A 26,611-nucleotide genomic window follows, 5' to 3' on the forward strand; every position below is an offset into this window, starting at 1 on the left:
AGAATGGATTTGAAAGGTTGTTTAGTTGAATCAACACAACTTGTGTGCACACAAACTAACAATGACCACATCAACACAACTTGTGTGCACACAAACTAACAATGACCACATCAACACAACTTGTGTGCACACAAACTAACAATGACCACATCAACACAACTTGTGTGCACACAAACTAACAATGACCACATCAACACAACTTGTGTGCACACAAACTAACAATGACCACATCAACACAACTTGTGTGCACACAAACTAACAATGACCACATCAACACAACTTGTGTGCACACAAACTAACAATGACCACATCAACACAACTTGTGTGCACACAAACTAACAACGACCACATCAACACAACTTGTGTGCACACAAACTAACAATGACCACATCAACACAACTTGTGTGCACACAAACTAACAATGACATCAGTCCTGAGGTGTGAAAGCCAGCAGATCTTCACAAGTTTGTTGATATGAAAAATGATTTATTGCACAAAGTCTGACAAGCGCTCAGAAAGTAAAAAGAAAAAAAGGTCTGATTGTCAGAGAAAATCCGTGCTGTTGACCTTTGACCATAGAATCGGTCCATGTGATGACATCATCATACTAGGCGTCCATGTAGTCCATGTGATGACATCCTACTTGGTGTCCATATCGTAAACATGATGACATCATCCTACTAGGCGTCCATGTAGTAGACATGATGACATCATCCTACTGGGTGTCCACGTAGTCTACATGATGACATCATCCGGCTGGGCATCCATGTAGTAGACATGATGACATCATCCTACTGGTCCATGTAGTAGACGTGATGACATCCTACTGGTCGTCCACGTAGTAGACATGATGACATCATCCTACCGGTCGTCCACGTAGTAGACATGATGACATCATCTTACTAGGCGTCCATGTAGTAGACATGACATCATCCTACTAGGCGTCCACGGAGTAGACATGATGACATCATCCTACTAGGCGTCCATGTAGTAGACATGATGACATCATCCTGCTGTGCGTCCATGTAGTAGACATGATGACATCATCCTACTAGGCGTCCATGTAGTAGACATGATGACATCATCCTACTGGTCGTCCATGTAGTAGACATGATGACATCATCCGACTAGTCGTCTATGTAGTAGACGTGATGACATCATCCTACTGGTCGTCCATGTAGTAGACATGATGACATCATCCTACTGGTCGTCCATGTAGTAGACGTGATGACATCATCCTACTGGTTGTCCATGTAGTAGATGTGATGACATCCTACTAGGCGTCCATGTAGTAGACATGATGACATCATCCGACTAGTCGTCTATGTAGTAGACGTGATGACATCATCCTACTGGTCGTCCATGTAGTAGACATGATGACATCATCCGACTAGTCGTCTATGTAGTAGACGTGATGACATCATCCTACTGGTCGTCCATGTAGTAGACATGATGACATCATCCTACTGGTCGTCCATGTAGTAGACATGATGACATCATCCTACTGGCCGTCCACGTAGCAGACATGATGACATCATCCTACTGGTCGTCTATGTAGTAGACATGATGACATCATCCTACTGGTCGTCCACGTAGTAGACATGATGACATCATCCTACTGGTCGTCCATGTAGTCTACATAATGACATCATCCTACTGGTCGTCCATGTAGTCTACATAATGACATCATCCTACTGGTCGTCCATGTAGTCTACATGATGACATCATCCTACTGGTCGTCCACGTAGTAGACGTGATGACATCCTACTGGTGGTCGATGTAGTCTACATGATGACATCATCCTACTGGTTGTCCACGTAGTAGACGTGATGACATCATCCTACTGGTCGTCCATGTAGTAGACGTTGACCAGGTGGCGGTTGAGGTGGCGGCGGTACTCGGCCTCCAGGGGGAAGTGGCGGTCACAGAAGATGCACATGTGACTTTTCAGCTGGGTGGGGGAGGGGATCTCCTGGGTGGGGGTCTCGGGGTCGTTGTTGGCGGCGTTGCTGTTGAGGCCAGAGTCCACGCTGCCTTCCGAGGCGCTGTCGCTGATGTCGCTGGCTCCTTCGTGGCTGCTGTGGACACCTTCGTCGTCTTCCGGTTCGGCCGTTTTGTCCGGTTCGGCCGTTTTGTCCGGTGGCGGCGAAGAAGGGCGGATGGGTGAAGTGGGCGGCACCACAGGGGGGAGGTCTTCACTGGGGTGTGGCGTGGTGCTCACCTGACATGCAGCGTCGACGGAGCGTTCCTGTGCATCTTCTTGTACCTTTAGCGGGGACTTCCTGGTGGACCTCCTGGTCCTCTTAGCGGACTCAAGGCTCACCTGGTCTTTGGAAGTGGACTTGCTGCCAGGTCTGACCCGCCGGGCTTTGGGGGCGGGCACGCTGGAGGACTCTGAAGAAAGGTCCGGCGCTTTTCTCTTCCTGTCCTTTTCTCTCTTCTGCTGGACCAGAGTCTGAGCAGGTTCTTCTGGTTTGGCTCTTCTAGGCTTCTCGGCTCCTCCCACTTTAGTCTGCACACACTGGCCATCTGGAGGTGGGTCAGGTGGTCCATCAGCTGCTGCCTTCTTGACTCTTCTCTTGGTCTTGGTGGCGCTCACGTCCTGGTGGTTCTCCTTGGTCTTCTTGTCGGTCTTGGCCACCTTACTTTTCCTGGGAACTTCCTTGGGTTCTTGCCCTTGGTCCAAGGACAGATTGATGGGGTCTGAGGATTTGTGCTCCTGGTCAACCTCCTCAAAGTCCTCGGCGTGGTCCATCTTGGTGGAGGACTGGTGTTTCTTGACGGGGTCTGAGGATTTGTGCTCCTGATCCAGCTCCTCCTCGTCCTCCTCCTCGTCCATCTTGGTGGAGGACTGGTGTTTCTTCAGGCGCAGTTTGACCTTGGAGACGTCCAGCGTGACCTGGCAGCCCGCATGGCGAGACTTGATGTGGTACTGCAGGTTGCACTTCTTGGAGGCGGCGTACTTGCAGAGCGGGCACAGGAACTGGCGAGGGTTGAGGTGGAGCTCCACGTGCTTCTTGAAGTTGCTGCGGTCAGCAGTCTTGTAGTCACAGTAGGGACACACCAGGGGCTTAGGACCGTTGTGGACCTGGCGGGCGTGGCGGGTCACCTCGTGCTGATTGGCCGCCAGGTAGTCGCAGCTCTCGCACTTGAAGGGTCGCTCACCTGCACACACACGCGCGCGCACACACACACACACACACACACACACACACACACACACACACACACACACACACACACACACACACACACACACACACACACACACACACACACACACACACACACACACACACACACACAGACAGTTAGCAACGCCTACTGACAACTACACTGTGTGTGTACACTACAACTACTACAACTGCCCTTTGATTAACTCAATGACCGCCCTTTGATTAACCCAATGACCGCCCTTTGATTAACCCAATGACCGCCCTTTGATTAACCCAATGCTGCCCTTTGATTAACCCAATGACCGCCCTTTGATTAATTCAAAGACCGCCCTTTGATTAACCCAAAGACCGCCCTTTGATTAACCCAAAGACCGCCCTTTCATTAACCCAATGACCGCCCTTTGATTAACCCAATGACCGCCCTTTGATTAACCCAATGACCGCCCTTTGACTGCCCTTTGATTAACCCAAAGACCGCCCTTTGATTAACCCAATGACCGCCCTTTGATTAACCCAATGACCGCCCTTTGATTAACCCAATGACCGCCCTTTGACTGCCCTTTGATTAACCCAAAGACCGCCCTTTGATTAACCCAATGACCGCCCTTTGACTGCCCTTTGATTAACCCAAAGACCGCCCTTTGATTAACCCAATGACCGCCCTTTGACTGCCCTTTGATTAACCCAAAGACCGCCCTTTGATTAACCCAAAGACCGCCCTTTGATTAACCCAATGACCGCCCTTTGATTAACCCAATGACCGCCCTTTGATTAACCCAATGACCGCCCTTTGACTGCCCTTTGATTAACCCAAAGACCGCCCTTTGATTAACCCAATGACCGCCCTTTGATTAACCCAATGACCGCCCTTTGATTAACCCAATGACCGCCCTTTGATTAACCCAAAGACCGCCCTTTGATTAACCCAAAGACCGCCCTTTGATTAACCCAATGACCGCCCTTTGATTAACCCAATGACCGCCCTTTGATTAACCCAATGACCGCCCTTTGACTGCCCTTTGATTAACCCAAAGACCGCCCTTTGATTAACCCAATGACCGCCCTTTGATTAACCCAATGACCGCCCTTTGATTAACCCAATGACCGCCCTTTGACTGCCCTTTGATTAACCCAAAGACCGCCCTTTGATTAACCCAATGACCGCCCTTTGATTAACCCAATGACCGCCCTTTGATTAACCCAATGACCGCCCTTTGATTAACCCAATGACTGCCCTTTGATTAACCCAATGACCGCCCTTTGACCGCCCTTTGATTAACCCAATGACCGCCCTTTGATTAACCCAATGACCGCCCTTTGACTGCCCTTTGATTAACCCAAAGACCGCCCTTTGATTAACCCAAAGACCGCCCTTTGATTAACCCAATGACCGCCCTTTGATTAACCCAATGACCGCCCTTTGATTAACCCAATGACCGCCCTTTGATTAACCCAATGACCGCCCTTTGACTGCCCTTTGATTAACCCAAAGACCGCCCTTTGATTAACCCAAAGACCGCCCTTTGATCAACCCAAAGACCGCCCTTCGATTAACCCAAAGACCGCCCTTTGATTAACCCAATGACCGCCCTTTGATTAACCCAATGACCGCCCTTTGATTAACCCAATGACCGCCCTTTGATTAACCCAATGACTGCCCTTTGATTAACCCAATGACCGCCCTTTGACCGCCCTTTGATTAACCCAATGACCGCCCTTTGATTAACCCAATGACCGCCCTTTGACTGCCCTTTGATTAACCCAAAGACCGCCCTTTGATTAACCCAATGACCGCCCTTTGATTAACCCAATGACCGCCCTTTGATTAACCCAATGACCGCCCTTTGATTAACCCAATGACCGCCCTTTGATTAACCCAATGACCGCCCTTTGATTAACCCAATGACCGCCCTTTGATTAACCCAAAGACCGCCCTTTGATTAACCCAAAGACCGCCCTTTGATCAACCCAAAGACCGCCCTTTGATTAACCCAAAGACCGCCCTTTGATTAACCCAATGACCGCCCTTTGATTAACCCAATGACCGCCCTTTGACTGCCCTTTGATTAACCCAAAGACCGCCCTTTGATTAACCCAAAGACCGCCCTTTGATCAACCCAAAGACCGCCCTTCGATTAACCCAATGACCGCCCTTCGATTAACCCAAAGACCGCCCTTTGATTAACCCAAAGACCGCCCTTTGATTATCCCAACGACCGCCCTTTGATTAATCCAATGACCGCCCTTTGATTAACCCAAAGACCGCCCTTTGATTAACCCAATGACCGCCCTTTGATTATCCCAACGACCGCCCTTTGATTGACCCAATGACTGCCCTTTCAATGACCGCCCTTTGATTAACTAAATGACTGTACATGACACCGATCAAACACTGCATATGTCATGTGTGTATGATGAGATACTGTACATGTACAGTATAGGAAACACTGCATATGTCATGAGACAAGAGCACACAGAAAGAAGTCATTAAAGTGTTTACCGTGTCTCTCCTCCATGGAGTGCATGAGTGAAGGAAGACAAGTCAACAATTCAAGTATCGTGTTGTGACTGACCTGAGTGAGTCCTCATGTGTCTGGTCAGGTGTGTCTTCTGGGAGCTGGAGTACTGGCAGAACGGGCACTGGAAAGGACGCACACCTAGAAGGCCAGAGCAGGTGAGCATGCAGGAATGAGGCGCACGACAGCGCGGGTGAGGACTCACCTGTGTGTGTGCGGATGTGCTGGATGTAGTTGCTCTTGCGGTCTGAGTAGTAGGAACACTGAGTGCAGGTGTGCAGCTTGCTGGGGAAATGGTTCCTCAGGTGTTTCCTCCAGTGGTACTGACTGATGGTGCTGTATGCACACAAGGTGCACTTGAACACCCTGCAGACATTAGTGGTAGAAGATGTCTTATACAAACAAGATGGTACTGACTGATGGTGCACTTGAACACCCTGCAGACACAAGTTTTAGAAAACAACAAACAAGATGGAGGCCTTCCCACCTGTGGTCGTCGCCCTCCTTGGTGTGGTGTTTCAGGTGTGCCACGTAGTGGTCCAGGCGGTTGGTGTTGTAGCCGCAGCGTTCGCAGCAAATCAAGCCTTTGCTCTCAGCGCTGGGCTCCTCCTCCTCCTCCTCACATGACGCCGACTGACCTTGGCCTGCTTCCGCCTCTTGACCTTTGCTCCGCCCCTTCACCCGGTTGATCACCATCATCTTCTTGCTGGCGTGTGTTCTCAGGTGTTCCACAAACTCCTCCTCGTTCTCAGCTTGGAACTGACAGGGTTTACAATGAAGAGGCTTCTTCTTCTTCACGGCCTCTGACAGGACCCGCCCAGGGGGCCCGTCTTTGGCTTTTGGGTCCGCCTGGGCTTTGGGTTCTTCAGAGTCTTTGGACAAGTCCTTGTCCTCTTGGCCATCATTTAGTCCTTGAACAGCACAAAGGCCCACAGTCTCGGAGTAGTCCACACTGCAGACCTCACCGGGGTTTCCGTTGTCGTAAGTGTACCTGGGAAAAGTGGGTGGGGCATGTCAGCACTTGTCAACTTGACTGCATGGGTGGACTTGATGCCACACTACCTGATGACGTTCTCATCCTCGCTGTCTGAGTAGCTGCAGCCCACCGTCATCAGCTCCATCATCTCCTTCTCGTCCGCCACGCTGCCCTCGCCGTAACCCTCCACCGCCACGTTGGCCAGCATCACCAGTTGAGGGGCGGCGGAATTTCTGTCCAACTCACCGAGGTTCTGATCGGTGTCCATCATGGAAACACCAACAGGAAAAGCCTCCATGGAGAACATGGAGGATGTGGCCATGTTGACTTCCTGCTGAGACGACAGCATGGACCTTAAATCTCACATCGGTCACCTCCTTTTCTAAGAAACACTTTTTGTGCATCGCTCCCAGCATCTTTACTCATAGTGTTTACTCATAGTGTTTACTGCTTACTCATAGTGTTTACTGTTTACTCATAGTGTTTACTTATAGTGTTTGCCGTTTACTTATAGTGTTTACTGTTTACTCATAGTGTTTACTGTTTACTCATAGTGTTTACTTATAGTGTTTACTGTTCACTCATAGTGTTTACTGTTTACTCATAGTGTTTACTTATAGTGTTTACGGTTTACTCATAGTGTTTACTCTTTACTCAGTGTTTACTCATAGTGTTTACTCAGTGTTTACTGTTTACTCATAGTGTTTACTGTTTACTCATAGTGTTTACCGTTTACTCATAGTGTGTTTACTCATAGTGTGTTTACTCATAGTGTGTTTACTCATAGTGTGTTTCCTCATAGTGTGTTAACTCAGAGTGTTTACTCTGTGTGTTTGCTCTCTATCTCTAACAAGCAAAAAGCTGTGAAAACTATGATGCTGTCTTCCAAATGTGAATTATTTATGGAACTTGCGTGAGCCTATGGCTTTACATTTTGTTACACACACACACACACACACACACACACACACACACACACACACACACACACACACACACACACACACACACACACACACACACACACACACACACACACACACACACACATATACATACATATATATATATATATACACACACACATATATATATATATATATATATATATATATATATATATATATATATATATATATATATATATATACATATATATATAAATACACATATATATATATATACACACACACATATATATATATATATATATATAAATACACATATATATATATACACACATATATATATATACACACACATATATACACACACACACATATATATATATATATATATATATATATATATATATATATATATATATATATATATATATATATATATATATATATATATATATATATATATATATATATATATATATGTGTGTGTGTGTACAGCTCCATTAATGGACATTGGAGTGTTACTTTCAAAGGCAAAATTAAAGTATTGCTAGAAACTAATTTTATATTGGACTTTGTTGTATTATATGTATAGTACATGTTCCAAAAAGAAAAAAGCATAAAACACAGTATATTTAAATATACTAAATGTAAAAAAGGGAATAAATATTCAAAATAATGTACTTTGGTTACGCCATCATGAGCGCAACACAAGGTTGTAAAAGTTTCAACTACAATTCTAAATAAGATGTCAAAAGCAAACTGATATCAAATACACACAGCTTAAAGATTGATCAATACCTATTTATGATGATTTATCAAAATATAAAGTAACGCTATGAATCGCGTTTTTCCAAGTTTTGGGGGATTTTTATGCTATTTCCAAGCATTTCCTTTTTGTTATCGTTGATTTTAAATGGTCAAACTAATGCATATTATATATGCATGCCCTAGTAAACAAAAAAAAAAAGGCATATTTATTTTGATTGTTACATTTTGAAGTACATTTGTGCAGGTGGGTGCGAATTAGGGGTGTGGGAAAAAATCGATTCAAATTCTAATTGCGATTCTCACGTTGTGCGATTCAGAATCGATTCTCATTTTTAAAAAATCGATTTTTAATTTTTTTTAATTAATCAATCCAACAAAACAATACACAGCAATACCATAACAATGCAATCCAATTCCAAAACCAAACCCGACCGAGCAACACAAACACCACACAGAACAAACCAAAAGTAGTGAAACAAAAATGAATATTATCAACAACAGTATCAATATTAGTTACAATTTCAACATAGCAGTGATTGAAAATACCTCATTGACATTATCATTAGACATTTAAAAATAAATAAATAAAAGAACAATAGTGTGACAGTGGCTTACACTTGCATCGCATCTCATAAGCTTGACAACACACTGTGTCCAATATTTGCACAAAGATAAAATAGGTCATATTTTTGGTTCATTTAATAGTTCAAACAAATGTACATTATTGCAATCAGTTGATAAAACATTGTCCTTTACAATTATAAAAGCTTTTTACAAAAATCTACCACTCTGCTTGCATGTCAGCAGACTGGGGTAGATCCTGCTGAAATCTATGTATTCCATCAATAGACAATCCTTTTGAATCGGGAAAAAAATCGTTTTTGAATTGAGAATTGCGTTAAATCGGAAAAAATCGATTTTGAATCGAATTGTGACCCCAAGAATCGATATTGAATTGAATCATGGGACACCCAAAGATTCACAGCCCTAATACATATATATATAATACATATATATATATATATGGTATTCTTCTTTAGTTGCTTTATTGAGTTTACAACCCCCTGGCGCTGTTTTTTTTTGTACGTTTCTGTACTTGTTTTGATTATTATAATTGATTTGATTGTATGTAATTGTTGAATATTGAAAATAAAAGGTTTCGACCATCCAAAAGCAAGCCAGACAACTGTCAGTGAAAGTAGCAACAATGTCCGCCATTTTGAAAGCAGCACCAGCAGAGTCGACAGCGACACTTTCACTCCTTCGACAACTTTCTGCCTTCAAAGGAGCTGACATGGCAAAGTTTCTCGCTTTAACGTGGCTCAAATGTTTGTTGTTGTTGTTCATAAAAGAGTCTTCAGTCACGAAGCAGCTTCTTGGCTATAAACCATAAACACCGTCGAGGGAACTTAAGTCAAAACAACTGATTAAAAGCGGACTCACGACTGGGAAAAAAGGTGAGTAAAAGCGGACTCATGACTAGAAAAAAAGCAGAATTCTGACTATAAAAAAGGTGATTAAAAGCAGAATTCTGACTATAAGAAGGTGATTAAAATCAGAATTCTGACTAGAAATGTTTGGCGAGGACGTCGAGATTTGCTGCCTCCATTTTAAACTTTCTGCTAAGTTGGCGGAAGTGAAGAGCAGCGAGACGAGCAGGAGGAGAAGTGCCGGACAAGAAGATACAAGTTAGTGTAGTAACTAGTCGTCATTAGGAGGACTTAACTCCAAGTAACAAACATGACAAAGTTCACAAACAGGACAGCGACTCCTCGTCCTGCTGGGCCGCCATTTTCTCTCCAACTCCTGCAAACTTTGCTCCGCCCGACACTCAGCAGGCGACTAAAAGGTCGCTTTCAGGCCGACGACCCTCGCCCTCAGGCCCGCCACACTCACCCGCGCTCCCGCCACGACCTTCTCCAAGGTGCCGCTGAGATTCGAGACAACTTTAAACAGATCGAGGGCGGCGAAGAAGGAGGAGAAAGAAGTCAAAGTTTGCGCACATTCCTGCACAGCGCTGACGTCGCCCTGATGACGTCATCACGCAGACCCGCTACACACGCAGACCCGCTACACACGCCTAGACTTCAACCAAAACATATATTATATTCATATGCAGCTTACTAACTAATAATAAACAACTATTACATATATTATATTCATATACAGCTTACTAACTAATAATAAACAACTATTACATATATTATATTCATATACAGCTTACTAACTAATAATAAACAACTATGACATATATTATATTCATATACTGCTTACTAACTAATAATAAACAACTATTACATATATTATATTCATATACAGCTTACTAACTAATAATAAACAACTATTACATATATTATATTCATATACAGCTTACTAACTAATAATAAACAACTATTACATATATTATATTCATATACAGCTTACTAACTAATAATAAACAACTATTACATATATTATATTCATATACAGCTTACTAACTAATAATAAACAACTATTACATATATTATATTCATATACAGCTTACTAACTAATAATAAACAACTATTACATATATTATATTCATATACAGCTTACTAACTAATAATAAACAACTATGACATATATTATATTCATATACTGCTTACTAACTAATAATAAACAACTATGACATATATTATATTCATATACAGTTTACTAACTAATAATAAACAACTATTACATATATTATATTCATATACAGCTTACTAACTAATAATAAACAACTATTACATATATTATATTCATATACAGCTTACTAACTAATAATAAACAACTATGACGTATTATATGCATATACAACTTAATAACTAATAATAAACAACTATTACATATATTATATTCATATACAGTTTACTAACTAACAATAAACAACTATTACATATATTATATTCATATACTGCTTACTAACTAATAATAAACAACTATTACATATATTATATTCATATACAGCTTACTAACTAATAATAAACAACTATGACATATATTATATTCATATACAGCTTACTAACTAATAATAAACAACTATTACATATATTATATTCATATACCACTTAATAACTAATAATGAACAACTATTACATATATTATATTCATATACAGTTTACTAACTAACAATAAACAACTATTACATATATTATATTCATATACAGCTTACTAACTAATAATGAACAACTATTACATATATTATATTCATATACAGCTTACTAACTAATAATAAACAACTATTACATATATTATATTCATATACAGCTTACTAACTAATAATAAACAACTCTGACGTATTATATTCATATACAACTTAATAACTAATAATAAACAACTATTACATATATTATATTCATATACAGTTTACTAACTAACAATAAACAACTATTACATATATTATATTCATATACAGCTTACTAACTAATAATAAACAACTATGACATATATTATATTCATATACAGCTTACTAACTAATAATAAACAACTATTACATATATTATATTCATATACCACTTAATAACTAATAATGAACAACTATTACATATATTATATTCATATACAGTTTACTAACTAACAATAAACAACTATTACATATATTATATTCATATACAGCTTACTAACTAATAATGAACAACTATTACATATATTATATTCATATACAGCTTACTAACTAATAATAAACAACTATTACATATATTATATTCATATACAGCTTACTAACTAATAATAAACAACTCTGACGTATTATATTCATATACAACTTAATAACTAATAATAAACAACTATTACATATATTATATTCATATACAGTTTACTAACTAACAATAAACAACTATTACATATATTATATTCATATACTGCTTACTAACTAATAATAAACAACTATTACATATATTATATTCATATACAGCTTACTAACTAATAATAAACAACTATGACATATATTATATTCATATACAGCTTACTAACTAATAATAGACAAGTATTACATATATTCATAAACCACTTAATAACTAATAATGAACAACTATTACATATATTATATTCATATACAGTTTACTAACTAACAATAAACAACTATTACATATATTATATTCATATACAGCTTACTAACTAATAATGAACAACTATTACATATATTATATTCATATACAGCTTACTAACTAATAATAAACAACTATTACATATATTATATTCATATACAGCTTACTAACTAATAATAAACAACTATTACATATATTATATTCATATACAGCTTACTAACTAATAATAAACAACTATTACATATATTATATTCATATACAGCTTACTAACTAATAATAAACAACTATTACATATATTATATTCATATACAGCTTACTAACTAATAATAAACAACTATTACATATATTATATTCATATACAGCTTACTAACTAATAATAAACAACTATTACATATATTATATTCATATACAGCTTACTAACTAATAATTCAAGTGTTTAGGTTCCCATTAAATTAATTTAAACAATATTTTGACCCTTTTTTTTACGTCGAGTGGTAAGGATTGTCCTAAGTCAGGGGTCGGCAACCCAAAACGTTGAAAGAGCCATATTGTACCCAAAAATAAAAAATAAAAAACCTTGTCTAGAGCCGCAAAAAATGTAAAGTCTTATATAAGTGTTATAATGAAGGCAACACATGATGTAAGTGTCTATATTAGCTATATTAGCCTACTATCAAAATGACTCTATAAGTCTTATATAAGTATTATAATGAAGGAAACACATGATGTAAGTGTCTACATTAGCTATATTAGCCTACTATCAAAAAATGAGGCATAATGATGCTATATGTAAATATAGCTAGCCTAAATAGCATGTTAATATTTATTAGCTTGCAGTCATGGACTGACCAAATATGCACGATTAGCACTTCAACAAGTCAAGAACACCAACAACAGCATTCACGCACAGTATAAAACCTTTGGTGGACAAACAAAAAAATTATTTTTCCCCCATCTTTTTCCATTTTCAATCCTTTTTGAAAAATGCTCCAGGGAGCCACTAGGGCGGACCCCCGTCCTAAGTAATCCCCCACCCAGAACATTTCATCAAAATTTGTAGTTTACACGCAGACAAAAGACATATAATGAATACATGAAATACATCAACTTGAGCTTTTTTCAAAGACTTGTTGGGAAAGACCGGCTGGGCGATACAGATGATTTCGGTATCAATCAACCAAGTAAATATGGGGGAATACCGCCGATACCAATACAGATACTTCTTACTTGAAACATTATGGTCAAATACTTTGTAAATGTGCCTCTACTTAGTCAGCTATGATCACCATAAAACACAGGACAAACGCAAAACACGTTTATGACCTAAAACCAAGGTCACAGTATACAAATAAATATTTATAAAATATGTCATGTATGTTTATATAGTTTTAATTATTGTATCTATATGTATGTATAGACTATAGAGTATATATGCACAATAAATTGTGCCACATATACAGTATTTATGTAAATAATGCAACAACAACAAAAAAAAAAACCAGCACCCCCGCGACCCCGAAAGGGACAAGCAGTAGAAAAATGGATGCATGCAAAAAAATTTTAAAATATCACATCCTGTTCTGTTGATTTTGTGTCTGAGGGAGGAGGCGCGGCCAAATGTGCTTTCGTTCCCAGCACAGACCCAATAAGGGAGGGGGCGGGGCCAAATGTGCTTTCGTTCCCCGCACAGACCCAATAAGGGAGGGGGCGGGGCCAAATGTGCTTTTGTTCCCAGCACAGACCCAATAAGGGAGGGGGCGGGGCCAAATGTGGTTTAGTTCCCAGCACAGACCCAATAAGGGAGGGGGCGGGGCCAAATGTGCTTTAATTCCCAGCACAGACCCAATAAGGGAGGGGCGGGGCCAAATGTGGTTTAGTTCCCAGCACAGACCCAATAAGGGAGGAGGCGGGGCCAAATGTGCTTTAGTTCCCAGCACAGACCCAATAAGGGAGGGGGTGGGGCCAAATGTGCTTTAGTTCCCAGCACAGACCCAATAAGGGAGGGGGCGGGGCCAAATGGGCTTTAGTTCCCAGCACAGACCCAATAAGGGAGGGGGCGGGGCCAAATGTGCTTTAGTTCCCAGCACAGACCCAATAAGGGAGGGGGTGGGGCCAAATGTGCTTTAGTTCCCAGCACAGACCCAATAAGGGAGGGGGCGGGGCCAAATGGGCTTTAGTTCCCAGCACAGACCCAATAAGGGAGGGGGCGGGGCCAAATGTGCTTTAGTTCCCAGCACAGACCCAATAAGGGAGGGGGCGGGGCCAAATATGCTTTCGTTCCCCGCACAGACCCAATAAGGGAGGGGGCGGGGCCAAATGTGCTTTCGTTCCCCGCACAGACCCAATAAGGGAGGGGGCGGGGCCAAATGTGCTTTCGTTCCCAGCACAGACCCAATAAGGGAGGAGGCGGGGCCAAATATGCTTTAGTTCCCAGCACAGACCCAATAAGGGAGGGGGCGGGGCCAAATGTGCTTTAGTTCACAGCACAGACCCAATAAGGGAGGGGGCGGGGCCAAATGTGCTTTCGTTCCCTGCACAACCCAATAAGGGAGGGGGCGGGGCCAAATGTGCTTTAGTTCCCAGCACAGACCCAATAAGGGAGGGGGCGGGGCCAAATATGCTTTCGTTCCCCGCACAGACCCAATAAGGGAGGGGGCGGGGCCAAATATGCTTTTGTTCCCAGCACAGACCCAATAAGGGAGGGGGCGGGGCCAAATGTGCTTTAGTTCCCAGCACAGACCCAATAAGGGAGGGGGCGGGGCCAAATGTGCTTTAGTTCCCAGCACAGACCCAATAAGGGAGGGGGCGGGGCCAAATGTGCTTAGGTTCCCAGCACAGATCCAATAAGGGAGGGGGTGGGGCCAAATGTGCTTTTGTTCCCAGCACAGACCCAATAAGGGAGGGGGCGGGGCCAAATGTGCTTAGGTTCCCAGCACAGACCCAATAAGGGAGGGGGCGGGGCCAAATGTGCTTAGGTTCCCAGCACAGACCCAATAAGGGAGGGGGTGGGGCCAAATGTGCTTTTGTTCCCAGCACAGACCCAATAAGGGAGGGGGCGGGGCCAAATGTGCTTAGGTTCCCAGCACAGACCCAATAAGGGAGGGGGCGGGGCCAAATGTGCTTTAGTTCCCAGCACAGACCCAATAAGGGAGGGGGCGGGGCCAAATGTGCTTTCGTTCCCTGCACAACCCAATAAGGGAGGGGGCGGGGCCAAATGTGCTTTAGTTCCCAGCACAGACCCAATAAGGGAGGGGGCGGGGCCAAATATGCTTTCGTTCCCCGCACAGACCCAATAAGGGAGGGGGCGGGGCCAAATATGCTTTTGTTCCCAGCACAGACCCAATAAGTGATCGGGCGGGGCCAAATGTGCTTTAGTTCCCAGCACAGACCCAATAAGGGAGGGGGCGAGCCAAATGTGCTTTAGTTCCCAGCACAGACCCAATAAGGGAGGGGGCGGGGCCAAATGTGCTTAGGTTCCCAGCACAGATCCAATAAGGGAGGGGACGGGGCCAAATGTGCTTAGGTTCCCAGCACAGACCCAATAAGGGAGGGGGTGGGGCCAAATGTGCTTTTGTTCCCAGCACAGACCCAATAAGGGAGGGGGCGGGGCCAAATGTGCTTAGGTTCCCAGCACAGACCCAATAAGGGAGGGGGCGGGGCCAAATGTGCTTTAGTTCCCAGCACAGACCCAATAAGGGAGGGGGCGGGGCCAAATGTGCTTTCGTTCCCTGCACAACCCAATAAGGGAGGGGGCGGGGCCAAATGTGCTTTAGTTCCCAGCACAGACCCAATAAGGGAGGGGGCGGGGCCAAATATGCTTTCGTTCCCCGCACAGACCCAATAAGGGAGGGGGCGGGGCCAAATATGCTTTTGTTCCCAGCACAGACCCAATAAGGGAGGGGGCGGGGCCAAATGTGCTTTTGTTCCCAGCACAGACCCAATAAGGGAGGGGGCGGGGCCAAATGTGCTTAGGTTCCCAGCACAGACCCAATAAGGGAGGGGCCAGGGCCAAATGTGCTTAGGTTCCCAGCACAGACCCAATAAGGGAGGGGGCGGGGCCAAATGTGCTTAGGTTCCCAGCACAGACCCAATAAGGGAGGGGCCGGGGCCAAATGTGCTTAGGTTCCCAGCACAGACCCAATAAGGGAGGGGGCGGGGCCAAATGTGCTTAGGTTCCCAGCACAGACCCAATAAGGGAGGGGGCGGGGCCAAATGTGCTTTTGTTCCCAGCACAGACCCAATAAGGGAGGGGGCGGGGCCAAATGTGCTTAGGTTCCCAGCACAGACCCAATAAGGGAGGGGGCCGGGCCAAATGTGCTTAGGTTCCCAGCACAGACCCAATAAGAGAAACACCAACTTTGAAGAAAATTGTGTAATTTGCTGGACGTATAACGCCAAAAAACTGCAACAAAAGTATGGATCTAATCAAACTAGTATTGATGTTAGTTATGATAGTATATATGATAGTATATATGATAGTATATATCTGTATCATGAATCCATTTAAGTGGACCCCGACTTAAACAAGTTGAAAAACTTATTGGGGTGTTACCATTTAGTGGTCAATTGTACGGAATATGTACTGTACTGTGCAATCTACTAATAAAAGTCTCAATCAATCAATCAATCAATCCGATACCAAGTAGGTATTGATACGCATGTGAGGTGATAACGATGGCAAATGCTTATCATGAATACATTAAATGAAAGTGAGCTTTTTCCAAAGACTTGTTTGAAAAAGAGCAGATCAACCAAGTAAATACAGGCCGATACCGCCGATACCAATACTTTTGACTTGACACATTACAGTCAAATCATTGTGTAAATGTGCCTCTACTTAGTTAAATATCCATCCATCCATTTTCTATGATAATGATAAAAAAGGACAATTGGTTGTATGCAAATAAAAATATTTGACATAAAAACTATTTTACATTATACAAATAAATGTCACCAAGGGTGCAGAATGTAAATAAAAGTAATTTAATTGTCCCAGGAAGCAAGGAACAAACACACCAGGTCTACAAAGTACTAGGATCCTCTAGGTGGGACTAACTAGAACTGATTCACCAGAATCAGCTGGGACGGAACATAAAGTAAAGGTGCTTCAAAACACAGAGACCAGACAGGAAGTACCGACAAAACAAGAGCATCCTGACAGGAAATGATTCTAAACACAAGTAAAAACTAGAAATAAGAGCTCTAGACAGGAATTAAAACAACATACACGGGAAAACCCAAACTTTAGTTAGTTAGAATTATACATACTGACTAGTTAGTTAGAATTATACATACTGACTAGTTAGTTAGAATTATACATACTGACTAGTTAGTTGGAATGACACATACTGACTAGTTAGTTAGAATGATACATACTGACTAGTTAGTTAGAATGATGCATACTGACTAGTTTGTTAGAATGATACATACGGACTATTTAGTTAGAATGATACATACGGACTAGTTTGTTAGAATGATACATACTGACTAGTTGGCTAGAATGATACATACGGACTACTTAGTTAGAATGATACATACGGACTAGTTTGTTAGAATGATACATACGGACTATTTAGTTAGAATGATACATACGGACTAGTTTGTTAGAATGATACATACTGACTAGTTAGTTAGAATGATGCATACGGACTAGTTTGTTAGAAGGATACATACTGACTAGTTAGTTAGAATGATACATACTGACTAGTTAGTTAGAATGATACATACGGACTAGTTTGTTAGAATGATACATATGGACTAGTTTGTTAGAATGATACATACGGACTAGTTAGTTTGAATGACATATACGGACTAGTTAGTTAGAATGATACATACGGACTAGTTAGTTAGAATTATACATATTGACTAGTTCGTTAGACGCATGTGTTGGAAAACTAGATGACTGTAACAAGCAGAGAACTTGATGACTGTAACAACCAGAGGACCAGAGGACTGTAACAACCAGAGGACTAGAGGACTGAAACAACCAGAGGACTACATGGCTATAACAACCAGAGGACTGGATGACAGTAACAACCAGAGGACCAGAGGACTAGATGACTGTAACAACCAGAGGACTAGATGACTGTAACAACCAGAGGACCAGAGGACTAGATGACTGTAACAACCAGAGGACTACAGGACTGTAACAACCAGAGGACTAGATGACTGTAACAACCAGAGGACCAGAGGACTAGATGACTGTAACAACTAGAGGACTGAAACAACCAGAGGACTACATGGCTATAATAACCAGAGGACTAGATGACTGTAACAACCAGAGGACTAGATGACTGTAACAACCAGAGGACCAGAGGACTAGATGACTGTAACAACCAGAGGACTACAGGACTGTAACAACCAGAGGACTAGATGACTGTAACAACCAGAGGACCAGAGGACTAGATGACTGTAACAACCAGAGGACTACAGGACTGTAACAACCAGAGGACTAGATGACTGTAACAACCAGAGGACCAGAGGACTAGATGACTGTAACAACTAGAGGACTGAAACAACCAGAGGACTACATGGCTATAATAACCAGAGGACTAGATGACAGTAACAACCAGAGGACTAGAGGGTTGTAACAACCAGAGGACCAGAGGACTAGATGACTGTAACAACCAGAGGACTACAGGACTGTAACAACCAGAGGACCAGAGGACTAGATGACTGTAACAACCAGAGGACTGGAGGACTAGAGGACTGTGACAACCAGTGGACTAGAGGACTTGATGACAGCACAAAGGATGACTCAGCATCAAAGTGTGAAATTACGTTTGCAGATCAAGTCCTAAAAACATAAAGTTGTTTTTGTTTAACCCTCCTATTGTCCTTGGGGTCAATGTGACCCCAAGGACAATAGGAGAGTCTCTAAAAAGATGGTTGTCATTAGTTTTTCTTCCTAATATTTCATGACTTTTCCTAATCCATCAGGGAGACACAGAAAAATATAAAATCAACTGCATGATTGTTTCTCATTTCTCTGTACACATTTTGACCACGCCATCGTTCCTCAGGGGTCATATAGACCCCAGGATTGGAAAGCACTATAAGTCTTTGTGTGTTAGAGTGAGACACATGATCCAATTGACTTTTTTGTGCTCCCAAGTGATCTGAACACAGAGAATTCAATTGTGAGTTGATCTGACCATCATACACTGAATTATTGTTGGTTTAATATCGTTTGGCAGCCATTTTGACAGTTTTCCATAGATATTTCGGCACATTGCACCCCCCCCCACCAAATACCCCCCAGTGGGAAATTACTTATGTGTGCTCCTAAGTCCCCTGAACACAAAGAAACAAATAGTGAGTCAATCCAACCATCATAGACCGAGTTATTGCAGTTTGAATACTGTTAGGCTTGGTCTTGAATGTGACCAAAAGTGATTTTCGTAATTTCTGAACGTACAAATACATATAAACTCAGTTTTCCATATAAGTGTCACACAAGAAATGAAATGGAACAATCACTGTGAGTTTATCTGACTATTACATGCTGAACTAGTGTGGTTTGAGTAGCGTTTGGTGGCCATTTTAGCGTTTTTCTACCTCGAACATCCCAGTAGGAAACCATTTATTTGTGCTCCTAAGTCCCCTGAACACAGAAAAAAGCAGTGAGTAGATCTTTATTAGTAATTGATGCAGAAACCACTGAGATAAATGGTCTTGAAAATAAATTTATAATTTATACTCTGTCGGAATGGCGGGATGTCGGAACAGTTCAAACATTCCGTTCCCGCGCCGTGTGAGAACAGGAGGAGGGGAGGGGGGAGGAGCAAACATATAAAAGCACTCGCATAGCAGCCTTCTAAACCATTTCTCTGCTGCTGTCTCTGCTGCTGTTTGTGATATACTCTCTCTCTCTCTCTCTCTTGTTTCGAGTTTGCCTTCTAAACCATTTCTCTGCTGCTGTTTGTGATATACTCTCTCTCTCTCTCTTGTTTCGAGTTTGCCTTCTAAACCATTTCTCTGCTGCTGTTTGTGATATACTCTCTCTCTCTCTCTCTCTTGTTTTGAGTTTGATGATGCCAAACCACAAGACGTTCTCTGTCCAGGAGGTTTTGGATCAGGTTTTTAGTGAAGAGGTAGACATAGAGGAAAATGTGTCTGAAATCGAAGACAATGTTGTGGAAGACCCTGATTATGGGGCATCGTCCTCTGATGAGGATGAGACCCTTGATGCTGAAGTTCCTGTCAACACTGGAACACCAGCAGACATTTTCCTGTCCAAAAATGGAAAGTTGTCGTGGTCCCCTGCCCCACGTCAACGGCAGGGTAGACTTAGCGCTGGTAATGTCATCAAAATGGTTCCAGGCCCAACCCGATATGCGATTAGCCGTGTCCAAGACATAAAATCTGCATTTGAGCTCCTCATGACACCATCAATTGAGAACCATGTACTCTTGATGACCAATTTAGAGGGGAGTCGTGTGTTTGGGGACAGTTGGAAGCCGATCGATGCAATTGACTTGCAGGCATACATCGGGTTGCTCATTTTGGGGGGCGTGTACAAGTCCAAAGGCGAGGCAGCAGAAAGCCTGTGGAATAAAGAGACTGGAAGGGCCATCTTCCCAGCCACCATGTCTCTGAAGAAATTCCATATTATGTCTCGTGTCCTACGGTTCGATGACAGAGAGAAAAGACAGGGCCGGAGAGAACATGACAAGCTGGCAGCTATCCGGGATGTATGGGACAAGTGGGTTCAGCAACTGCCATTGCTTTACAACCCAGGCCCCCATGTGACTGTGGATGAATGTCTGGTGGCGTTTCGTGGCCGCTGTCCATTTAGACAGTACATCCCGAGTAAACCAGCCAAATACGGCATTAAAATATGGGCAGCATGTGATGCCCAGTCGAGCTATGCCTGGAATATGCAGGTCTACACCGGCAAAGCCCCTGGGGAAGCACCTGAAAAAAATCAGGGCATGAGGGTTGTCCTGGACATGGCTGAGGGACTGGAGGGGCACAATATAACGTGCGACAACTTCTTCACCTCCTATGCCCTTGGTGAAGAACTCGCAAAGCGGAAAGTCACCATGCTGGGGACAGTCCGCAAGAACAAGCCAGAGCTTCCCTCTGAGCTTGTTGCAATCAAGAACAGACAGGCTACATCCTCAGTGTTTGCCTTCACTGAGAACGCCACAGCTGTTTCGTATTGCCCCAAGAAAGGGAAGAACGTTGTGCTCATGAGTACGATGCACAAGGATGCCCAGCTCAGCACCAGGGAGGACAAGAAGCCACAAATGGTGTTGGACTACAATGCCACAAAGGGTGGTGTTGACAACCTGGATAAAGTCACAGGCACGTACAGCTGCCGACGCATGACTGCACGATGGCCCCTTGTTGTATTCTTCAACATCATCGATGTGAGTGCCTACAACGCTTTTGTGCTTTGGAGGGAGATCAGTGAAGGCTGGAACAGCGAAAAGCTGTACCGGAGGAGGCTGTTCCTGGAACAGCTGGGGTACGCGCTGGTGCAACCCCAAATTGCACGAAGAGTTGTCCTACCAAGAGCCTCAGCGGCTGCTGTGGTGATAGTGGAGGATGTTCAGAGGGAGGCACACACCTCCAATCCTCCAGTGGCCAGAGGGCAAAAACGAGGCAGGTGCCAGATCTGTTCCACTAGGAACGATAACAAGACAACTAATACATGTGGGGGATGTGGCAAATACATCTGCAAGGAGCACATCCGTTGTGGATCATGTGCCCAGTAGTGCTTTACCCTTTCTTGGAGAGTGGGGGATGAATATTGCCATTTTTCATTTGTTTTACATTTCTTGAGAGAGGTAGACTCTAGGCTACTTTTTGCAGTCTGTGAAAAAATAGGAGTGGCAGACTTTTACAGTATTTTAGTTTTTTTGAAATAAGACAATATTTTTGGTAAATAGCCTACTGTCTTGTTATTTTTTTCTTCAAATATGGACACTCCAAATGGCCGGCCAATGGTCAGATATTTGTTGTTGTTGAAAAAAAACAAAACAAAAAAAAAAAAAATACAAAATATAAAGAGTAATAAAAAAACTTCCCCCATTGAGGATTGCCACCTTATCCTGGTCAGAGGGTTTGTGCTTGACCCTTTCTTGGAGAGTGAGACGAATATTGTTATTTTCAAATGGACACTCCAAATGGCCAACGGTCAGATATTTGTTGTTGTTGAAAAAAAAAAAAAGAAAAAAAAAAGAAAAAAAAAAAAAGTTATAAAAAACTTCCCCCTGGAGGATTGCCACCTTATCGTGGTCAGGGGGTTTGCGTGCTTCCATGACCCTAAGAGCTATAGCTGGTCTTAGGGTAGAAGCCTGACTAAGTGCAATCTAAATGGCAAAAAACAACAACAACAACAACACCATACAATTAATACAATTCGGTCACATTCAATGATGGCCGCCTAACAGTATTCAAACTGCGATAACTCGGTCTAAGATGGTTGGATTGACTCACAATTTGTTTCTTTGTGTTCAGGGGACCTAGGAGCACAAATAAGTGGTTTACCACTGGGAGGTTATCTGGGGGGGGGGGCGTAGTGTGCCAAAAAATCAATAAAAAACGGTCAAATTTGACACCAAACGGTATTCAAACAACAATAATTCAGTGTATGATGGTCAGATCGACTCAGAGTTGACTTCTCTGTGTTCAGAAGACTTGGGAGCACAAAAAAGTCAATTGGATCATGTGTCTTACTCCCACACACAACAACTTATAGAGCTTTACATCTCTGGGGTCTATGTGACCCCTGAGGAACGATGGTGTAGGCAAAAATCGAGGTCAATAGGAGGGTTAAAGCATTTGTGTAAACTTCTTACAAGTCGTCATGTGGCCATCACACCACTGGGCGTCGCTGTTTGTTTAAAGAATTGCTGCAGGCTTCTTACAAGTCGTCATGTGGCCATCACACCACTGGGCGTCGCTGTTTGTTTAAAGAATTGCTGCAGGCTTCTTACAAGTCGTCATGTGGCCATCACACCACTGGGCGTCGCTGTTTGTTTAAAGTATTGCTGCAGGCTTCTTACAAGTCGTCATGTGGCCATCACACCACTGGGCGTCGCTGTTGTGCCGGCAAATTATTTTTTTGAAAGGCGACTGAAAATAATATTTATTTTATTTGTTTTGATGATATTTGACTAATGACGTGCACATGTGAGGTATATGTCCTGGAAATAAGTCAAATACTGTAAGTAATGTAGTTCATACATCAGTTTTATTTTGAAATAACCCAAAAATCTACTTGATAATAAAAACTAAATACTGTGAGCAAAAGAGATTGAATATCTTAAATGAAGGTTAAAACATTGTATTTTCTTGGCGATGGCCGCCGCGGTGTTGTGCTCCCTCGTGGTTGTTGTCTTTCTGTCATTCTCACATTGAACAAAGTCAGAGTGCAACTCCTTGTGTGTGAAACATATTTATTGTGAGGACTAAAAGGTTAGTGATGATTGAAATGTGATGGAAACATAGAAGAAGCTTATAGTCATGAGAGGAAGTGGTATTGGTCACATGATCACAAACCTATTGATGATTGACATTTACATGTGAAAAAAGACAAAGTGGGAAAACCAAGTTGGGCGCTAAGTAAAATAAGTCATACCAACCAATATGAAAGTGGTCTTGGGGATCTAGGTCACGTGACCAAAACGCTATCCACCATTGAAACCCCCCAAAATAAGTCCAAATGAAGAAATGAATGCATAAGTTGAATGAATGCATGAGTTGAATGAATGCATGAGTTGAATGAATGGGTGAGTTGAATGAATGCATGAGTTGAATGAATGGGTGAGTTGAATGAATGGGTGAGTTGAATGAATGCATGAGTTGAATGAATGGGTGAGTTGAATGAATGCATGATTTGAATGAATGCATGAGTTGAATGAATGTGTGAGTTGAATGAATGCATGAGTTGAATGAATGGGTGAGTTGAATGAATGCATGAGTTGAATGAATGGGTGAGTTGAATGAATGCATGATTTGAATGAATGGGTGAGTTGAATGAATGCATGAGTTGAATGAATGGGTGAGTTGAATGAATGCATGATTTGAATGAATGCATGAGTTGAATGAATGGGTGAGTTGAATGAATGCATGAGTTGAATGAATGGGTGAGTTGAATGAATGCATGAGTTGAATGAATGGGTGAGTTGAATGAATGCATGAGTTGAATGAATGGGTGAGTTGAATGAATGCATGATTTGAATGAATGCATGAGTTAAATGAATGGGTGAGTTGAATGAATGGGTGAGTTGAATGAATGCATGAGTTGAATGAATGGGTGAGTTGAATGAATGCATGAGTTGAATGAATGGGTGAGTTGAATGAATGCATGAGTTGAATAAATGGGTGAGTTGAATGAATGGGTGAGTTGAATGAATGCATGAGTTGAATGAATGGGTGAGTTGAATGAATGGGTGAGTTGAATGAATGCATGAGTTGAATGAATGGGTGAGTTAAATGAATGCATGAGTTGAATGAATGCATGAGTTGAATGAATGGGTGAGTTGAATGAATGCATGAGTTGAATGAATGGGTGAGTTGAATGAATGCATGATTTGAATGAATGGGTGAGTTAAATGAATGCATGAGTTGAATGAATGGGTGAGTTGAATGAATGCATGATTTGAATGAATGGGTGAGTTAAATGAATGCATGATTTGAATGAATGGGTGAGTTAAATGAATGCATGATTTGAATGAATGCATGAGTTGAATGAATGGGTGAGTTGAATGAATGCATGAGTTGAATGAATGGGTGAGTTGAATGAATGCATGAGTTGAATGAATGGGTGAGTTGAATGAATGCATGATTTGAATGAATGCATGAGTTAAATGAATGGGTGAGTTGAATGAATGCATGAGTTGAATGAATGGGTGAGTTGAATGAATGCATGAGTTGAATGAATGGGTGAGTTGAATGAATGCATGAGTTGAATGAATGGGTGAGTTGAATGAATGCATGAGTTGAATGAATGGGTGAGTTGAATGAATGCATGAGTTGAATGAATGCATGAGTTGAATGAATGGGTGAGTTGAATGAATGCATGAGTTGAATGAATGGGTGAGTTGAATGAATGCATGAGTTGAATGAATGGGTGAGTTGAATGAATGCATGAGTTGAATGAATGGGTGAGTTGAATGAATGCATGAGTTGAATGAATGCATGAGTTGAATGAATGGGTGAGTTGAATGAATGCATGAGTTGAATGAATGGGTGAGTTGAATGAATGCATGAGTTGAATGAATGGGTGAGTTAAATGAATGCATGAGTTGAATGAATGCATGAGTTGAATGAATGGGTGAGTTCAATGAATGCATGAGCCGAGTGCAACATGGAAGGTGGCAATAGGAAAGTGGTTTGTGTGAAGGTTTATTGTCCATCAAACATCAACATGTTGCTAGAATTGTCATAGACATCTTCCACATAGACGAGGGGGCGTGGCCATCACACCATGTGTCTATGTCATGTGACTTCTCACCTCTCTGTGAGCGTGTCTAGTCAAATTATTATTCTTTATTATTATTATTACAAACCCCAGAAGCAGTGAAGTTGTCACGTTGGGTAAATCAATCAATCAATCAATCAATCAATCAATCAATCAATCAATCAATCAATCAATCAATCAATCAAAGTTTACTTACATAGCCCTAAATCACGAGTGTCTCAAAGGGCTGCACAAGCCACAATGACATCCTGGGCTCAGATCCCACATCAGGGCAAGGAAAAACTCAACCCAATGGGATGACAATGTAATCCAAAGACATATACTGTATATGTCTTTGGATTACATTGTCATCTAACATAATAGTGAGAGAGTCCAGTCCATAGTGGATCTAACATAATAGTGTGAGTCCAGTCCATAGTGGATCTAACATAATAGTGTGAGTCCAGTCCATAGTGGATCTAACATAATAGTGTGAGAGTCCAGTCCATAGTGGATCTAACATAATAGTGTGAGTCCAGTCCATAGTGGATCTAACATAATAGTGTGAGTCCAGTCCATAGTGGATCTAACATAATATTGTGAGAGTCCAGTCCATAGTGGATCTAACATAATAGTGAGAGTCCAGTCCATAGTGGATCTAACATAATAGTGTGAGAGTCCAGTCCATAGTGGATCTAACATAATAGTGTGAGAGTCCAGTCCATAGTGGATCTAACATAATAGTGTGAGAGTCCAGACCATAGTGGATCTAACATAATAGTGTGAGAGTCCAGTCCATAGTGGATC

General features: G+C 41.9%; 2 protein-coding genes across 3 annotated transcripts; one reads left to right on the forward strand and one right to left on the reverse strand.

Annotated features, from left to right (window-relative positions):
* Positions 1 to 244: 244 nt before the first annotated feature.
* Positions 245 to 10,379, reverse strand: LOC133645038 (RE1-silencing transcription factor B-like). 2 transcript variants are annotated; one of them, XM_062039825.1, is made up of 6 exons: positions 10,241 to 10,372; positions 6,755 to 7,002; positions 6,180 to 6,683; positions 5,898 to 6,058; positions 5,750 to 5,833; positions 245 to 3,165 (listed from the first exon to the last, which is right to left on the reverse strand). In XM_062039825.1, exons 2-6 carry the CDS (start codon positions 6,988 to 6,990, stop codon positions 1,841 to 1,843), a joined length of 2,310 nt encoding a protein of 769 aa, XP_061895809.1. In that variant the 5' UTR covers positions 6,991 to 7,002; positions 10,241 to 10,372; the 3' UTR covers positions 245 to 1,840. The 2 variants fall into 2 exon arrangements, with proteins under 2 accessions (XP_061895809.1, XP_061895808.1); XM_062039824.1 differs by having other exon boundaries at positions 246 to 3,165; positions 6,755 to 6,999; positions 10,241 to 10,379.
* A 9,300-nt stretch (positions 10,380 to 19,679) lies between these two features.
* LOC133645023 (piggyBac transposable element-derived protein 4-like) lies at positions 19,680 to 22,403 on the forward strand. The gene has a single exon (XM_062039808.1). The coding sequence runs from the start codon at positions 20,421 to 20,423 to the stop codon at positions 22,110 to 22,112; it is 1,692 nt and encodes a 563-aa protein (XP_061895792.1). The 5' UTR covers positions 19,680 to 20,420; the 3' UTR covers positions 22,113 to 22,403.
* Positions 22,404 to 26,611: the final 4,208 nt, after the last annotated feature.

This window comes from Entelurus aequoreus, linkage group LG28, assembly GCF_033978785.1.
Source record: "Entelurus aequoreus isolate RoL-2023_Sb linkage group LG28, RoL_Eaeq_v1.1, whole genome shotgun sequence".
In the NCBI taxonomy this organism is placed as follows: domain Eukaryota; kingdom Metazoa; phylum Chordata; class Actinopteri; order Syngnathiformes; family Syngnathidae; genus Entelurus; species Entelurus aequoreus.

Coding starts and splice junctions, on each gene's coding strand:
- LOC133645038 (XM_062039825.1), bottom strand. CDS start 6,990: ATGGCCACATCCTCCATGTTCTCCATGGAGGCTTTTCCTGTTGGTGTT. Junction 6,684..6,754: donor GAGGATGAGAACGTCATCAG/GTAGTGTGGCAT, acceptor CACTTTTCCCAG/GTACACTTACGACAACGGAA. Junction 5,834..5,897: donor GCACATCCGCACACACACAG/GTGAGTCCTCAC, acceptor CTGGCCTTCTAG/GTGTGCGTCCTTTCCAGTGC.
- LOC133645023 (XM_062039808.1), top strand. CDS start 20,421: ATGATGCCAAACCACAAGACGTTCTCTGTCCAGGAGGTTTTGGATCAG.